This window comes from Pseudophryne corroboree, chromosome 1, assembly GCF_028390025.1.
Source record: "Pseudophryne corroboree isolate aPseCor3 chromosome 1, aPseCor3.hap2, whole genome shotgun sequence".
Lineage (NCBI taxonomy): Eukaryota > Metazoa > Chordata > Amphibia > Anura > Myobatrachidae > Pseudophryne > Pseudophryne corroboree.
In genome coordinates, this window is record NC_086444.1 from 417,285,704 (window position 1) to 417,291,703 (window position 6,000).

At 40.4% G+C, this 6,000-nt stretch overlaps 1 protein-coding gene across 3 annotated transcripts in view; it reads left to right on the forward strand.

The window, feature by feature from the left end:
* The window catches only part of EWSR1 (EWS RNA binding protein 1), a 150,442-nt gene extending 144,731 nt beyond the window's left edge, over positions 1 to 5,711 (forward strand). For all 3 annotated transcript variants that reach the window (XM_063913331.1, XM_063913332.1, XM_063913333.1), the window contains 2 exons: positions 4,815 to 5,052; positions 5,132 to 5,711. In XM_063913331.1, coding sequence (XP_063769401.1) covers positions 4,815 to 5,052; positions 5,132 to 5,171 — 278 coding nt within the window. In that variant the 3' untranslated portion in view covers positions 5,172 to 5,711. The remainder of the gene's footprint in view (positions 1 to 4,814; positions 5,053 to 5,131) is intronic.
* Positions 5,712 to 6,000: the final 289 nt, after the last annotated feature.

The window sequence follows — 6,000 nt, forward strand, 5'->3', positions numbered from 1 at the left end:
TAACAAGCAGGGAGGAACTCAGTCACTAAGCGATGCGAGAAGTGACTTGCATTCTCCAGTGCACTGAATGTAACGCCCTAGTCCTGTCGGCAGTATTCATTCCAGGAGTAGACAATTGGGAAGCAGACTACCTTAGCCGTCAGGATCTACATCCGGGAGAATGGACAATTCACCCAGAGGTGTTTGACTCTCTGAAACTGCGTGACTTGGCCGTACGACCTAATCCTCGAGAATTGAACGGGAGTCAATCAAGGTGATCTTGGTAGCACCAGATTTGCCTTGGAGAGCTTGGTTTTCAGACCTGCGCCTTCTACTAGCGGATGATCCTTGGTCTTTACCTCTGCGAACGGATCTTCTCCAACAAGGGCCTTTCGTGTATCCAGATTTACCACGACTACGTGTTACAGGATGGCTCTTGATGCAGACATCCTAAAATGCAAAGGTATTCCGGAATGTGTGATTCCCACGATGTTGCGTGCACGAAAACCTGTTTCGGCAGCCCATTACCGTTGCATCTGGCGTTCTCTTGGTGTGACTGAAAAGGGTTTCAATCAGATTATTTTTGTCTCACTGTTGCTTTTTCTTCAGGCAGGCTTAGATTCTGGACTTCATCTAGGATCCCTGAAAGTTCAGGTATCTGCCTTATCTATTCTTTCAGAGACGCCTGGCACTCCTATCGGATGTGCAAACTTTCCTACAGGGGGTACTTCGGGTTCAACCCCCATTTGTTCCCCCTACATCTCCTTGGGATTTGAATTTGGTGCTAGATTATCTGCAGTCACGCTGTTTTGAACCCTTGGAAGATGCAGATATTCACAATCTTCTTTGGAAGACTGTTTTTCTATTACCCTCTGGGCTGAAGCTATGGCGATCTGAATTAAGTGCCTTGTTACATAGTGAGGTTGAAAAGAGGCAAAATGCCCATTGGGTTCAACCTGTATTCTGTGTTAAGCTGTGCACATGCTGAAGTAACTGTTTAGTATCAATTGACAACTATGGTTCTTACCAATCCCAGATATATAATGTCACTATGTTAAGAGCTATAGCCCTGGATACTTTTTAATGTTAGAAATTTGTCCAATTCGTTTTTAAATTTATTTACAGAGTCCGCTATTATTACCTTTTCCTTCAGGGAGTTCCAAATCTTTATTGCCCTTACCGTGAAGAACGGAAGAACCCTTTCCTACGTTGTGTACGGAATTTTCTCTCCTCTAGCTTTAGCGAGTGCCCACATGTCCTATTCAGAGTTCTTTTAATCAAATCCCCCTGTTAACTCCTTATAGTGACCCTTTATATATTTGAAGATGTTAATAATGTCTCCTCTTAGACGCCTCTTTTCTAGTGTATACATATTTAACCTAGTAAGCCTTTCCTTGTACTCAAGAGTCTCTAACCCTTTAATCAATTTAGTAACTCTCCTTTGAACTTTTTCTAGCTCCCCTATATCATTTTTTATAATATGGTGCCCAAAATTGAACACCATATTCCAGGTGGGGACGCACCAAAGATTTGTACAATGGGAGGATTACATCCTCGTCTCAATGCCCCGTTTAATGCACGCAAGCACTTTAGATGCCGCCTTTGCTGCATTTTGACATTGCACACTGTTAAGCCTATTATCTATGGTTACCCCTATATTTTCCCTGTTTAGAGTGTAGGATGCAAATGTGTTATTTAACCCAAAATGCATAACTTTGCATTTCTCTATATTGAACTTCATTCTCCATTTGGATGCCCATGTTTCAAGTTTACATAAGTAATTTTGTAGAGAATCCACATCACTTTCTGAATTGCCTTACACAGTTTAGTATCCTCTGCAGATTGACACTGTGCTTTCCAGGCCTATTCCTAGATCATTGATAAATATATTGAACAGTAGCGGGCCAAGTACGGACTCTTGCGGTGTTCCGCTGACTCTAGCTGGGCACCAGTAGAACATCCCATTCACCACTACATGTTGTACTCTGTTATCCAGCCAATTACTTATCCATGTACAAATATCCTAGGCCAAGTTCCCTTAATTTGATGACCAGTCTCCTGAGAGACACAATCGAAGGCTTTTGCAAAATCTAAATAGACAACATCCACTGCTTTTCCCTGGTCAAGCTTCTCGCTCACCACCTCGTAGAAGCTAATTAAGTTAGTTTGACATGATCTGCCCCTTACAAACCCATGCTGACTTTTGCTAATTTTAATAGTATGCAGATAATTGTCTATGCTATCCCTTAAAATTCCTTCCAATATCTTACCCACTATAGAGGTTAAACTAACTGGTCTATAGTTACCAGGACTATAGTTCCCTTTTTAAATAAGTGCACTACCTCAGCTATGCGCCAATCCTTGCCTGATCTAATAGAACTATAGAAAATCAAGCATAGGGGTTTTGCTAGCTGTTATCTAAGCACCATAATAACCCTCGGATGAATGCCATCAGGGCCTGGTGACTTATTAATCTTTATTTTGCTTAGTCTCTCACTTGAGTATCAAGCCAAGAGTCCTTATCGTCACTATCTTTATGCACTACTCTTACTGTCTGATCCTCCCTGGTAAATACTGAGGGGGGAAAATTGTTCAGTATTTCTGCTTTTATTTTGTAGTAGTTTATCAAAGCTCCCAGTTCATTTTTATTTATTTTTATTCTTTAATGGGCCTACGCTCTCCTTTAACCTTTTACTGTTTATGTACTTATAAAAAATTTTAGGGTTGGATTTACTCTCTAGCGACTTTGCTTTTTGTTTAAAATTTTAGCTGCTCTTATTACTTTTTTGCATCTTTTGTTGCATTCCTTATAATACAGGAATGGCTCCTCCCCACCATTGGATTTAAATGTTTTGAAAGCACGCCTTTTTAGCCATTACTACTTTGACCTCCTTGTTAAGCCACATTGGTTTGTGTTTAGTACGCCTGCATTTACTGCTCATGGGAATTTAATTTGTGGATATTGCTATCAAGCAACTCTTTTAAAGCATCCCACATTTCCGATGTGTCTCTCTACCTTGAAACAACTTCCCAATCAATGTTTAGTGCCTTTCTTGGCATATTGAAGTTGGCTTTATTAAAGTTAAATATTTTGGTAGATCCTTTTTATAGGTATGTTTCTTGAAACTGATATCGAATGTGATCATATAGTGATCACTGTTTCCCAAGGTCTCCCCAACACTGTTTGATATGATGTCCACATTATTGGTAATAACTAGGTTCAAATAGTTTTACCTCTAGTTGGATCCTCGACTAATTGAGTCAAGTATCGATCTTTTAATGTATTTAAGAATCTGCTGCTCCTAGTTTTTACACATGAATTGTTACTCCAATTAATATCAGGATGGTTAAAATCCCCTGACACTAGGATGTCTCCCATTCCCACAGCTTTTTCTATTTACTGTAAGAGTTGTTCCTCCTCATGTATGCTAATATCTGGTTGCTTATTTGTTTATTAAAAGAACTCTCTATATAGTACGCGTGGGCACTCAGGTGAGAGGAGAGGAAATTCTGTACACAACATAGGAAAGGGTTCTTCACAGTAAGGGCAATAAAGATTTGGAACTCCCTGCCAGAGAGGGTAATAATGTCAGACTCTGTAAATGTATTTAAAAGCGGATTGGACAAATTCCTAACTGGTAAATGTATCCAGGGCTATAGCAATTAACATATTGACATTACATTATTGGGGAGTTTAAGAATCATGGTTTTCATTTGATACTAAACCATTACTCCAGCATACACATATAATATGAATAGATTAATGCAGAATACAGGTTGAACTCGATGGGCAGTTGCCTCTTTTCAACCTCACTGACTATGTAACTATGGGGTCGATTCAATTCGGCAACAGATGAATAGTGCCGGGAATTGGATCCTGCCGCTATTCAATTCAGCTAAAGTTAAGCCGGCGAATGCCCGTTCTTGCCGACTTAACAGGTAGTTTTGTCTGGAGAACGGGCATTCTCCGACTTATCTACCCGCGGCGATGCTGATTCCTGACAGAATCAGCCTTGCGCCAGCACTTTTGTTGGTTTTCTTCTCACCCACCAGGGGGGAGAGAAGAATTCCCGACAATTGCGGGTAACTAGTAGCTGAATTGAATAGCGTCGGGAGCCAATTCCCGGCGCTATTCATCTGTTGCCGAATTGAATCAACCCCAATGTTATAACACGTGCCAATGACTAGTTTCTTTGCATCAGTGCCCCCACTAGTGATCTCAACCCATACCGACTCCACGTTATCCCCTGTCCCCTCATAAATTATATCTATTAAGTTTGGGTCAAGAGATGAAAAATCCCTACTTGATTTTTCATCCTGATAGGGCTAAGTTGAGAACACATGCTTCCTTCCCAAGGCCATGTCAATTTTTATTTAGTTTTTTGTGAGGAGCCAATTAACCTACCAGTATTTTTGGATTGTGGAGGGGAACCAGTACCTGGAAGAAACTTGCACAAGCACATGGAATATATACAAACTCCACACAGTTAAGGCTGTGGTAGGAATCTAGCCTAGGACCTCGGTGCTGTGAGGCAGTAATGCTAACCTTTACACCATCTGTGCTGTTCTGCTCTAGTGTAAAACTGTAGTATCCATGCTTGCTATTGAAGAACGTTCCATCTACATGCCTATCTAAATCATTAAACGATTTCAATAGAGAACAAGTGTAAATACTGAAGTTTGAGTTTAGACTTGGGTACCTTTTGTGAACCATTAACTTTACCTGACTGTGACCAATCAATAGATGACTATTTAACCAACAAACCTATTGTACAGTGTTCAGTAATGCTATAGGATTTGTTTAGAGTCTGAAATTTGTGCTTTTTGTTCCACAGGTAACGAACGAGGCAGAGGAGGTCCAGGTATGAGAGGCAGAGGATTGATGGACCGTGGTGGTCCTGGTATGTTTAGAGGAGGCCGTGGTGGTGACAGAGGTGGTTTCAGAGGCCGCGGTATGGACAGAGGATTTGGTGGAGGAAGGAGAGGTGGGCCCCCTGGCCCTCCAGGACCTCTCTTGGAACCAATGGGAGGAAGGGGAGGTGGCAGACGTGGTGGTCCTGGCAAAATGGAAAAGTAAGCAGTTTAGTTCTCTGTAGACTATTCATTTTGTAGTGTTAAAGTGTATTCTTTAACTTACTCTCCTTTCCGCTAGGGGTGAGCATCGCCAGGAGCGCCGGGAGAGACCTTACTAGGAGTTGGAAGCCTTCCTTTACTACCAGATTTATTTTTTAAGCCAGAAATGTTTTAAATTTATAATTCCATATTTATAATGCTAGCATGGAGTCCCCTCCATCGTTACATTATGATTATCCTTTGTCTGTACCTTTAGTATTCACATTTTGTGGAGATATTAAAATGGAAGTTTAACGGTAGTACCAATGTTTGTTTTTTATTTTTCCAGAGAGAACCCACATTTGCAGTTTCTTTATCTGTAAAATAATTTCAAAGTTTTACAGAAGTGGTTTTGTCAGCATGTAGAATTGTGATGAAACATTGTTGGAGGGCGTAACCATAAGATCTCTTGTAACTATACTCTTTCTCAGCTTGTTCAAAGTGTTTGGCCCTTTTTGTGGGTCACATCAGGCTTATCCCATTAACGAGTTTGACATCCAGGAGTCCGGTTTTATTGAGTGTTTATTGCAAGAAGATTTGGGGGAGGGAAGTCATGAATGTTTTATAATGCTTGTACCACTTTGACTCCCACATTACAATAATAAAACTCTGTAAAACAATGTCTACTGCCAGTTATTTATCAGCATATTAAATTGAAGATACAAAATATACATGTGGATAACTTTGTTTAAAGAGTAAAGTTAGGGCTTGTTGCTTAGTAATGGTCATATAATTAGATTAGAACTAATCTTTGGATAGGATATTACCATAACTCCCAACTGCTCACTGATTGGGGGATGTGTAACTGTATTTTCTGCATTCGTTTACCTGTCTTGTGGTAAGTTCAGTGGATCTTATGGTAACACATGATCACCGATGGATACGATATTACGTTAATATCTATTATGG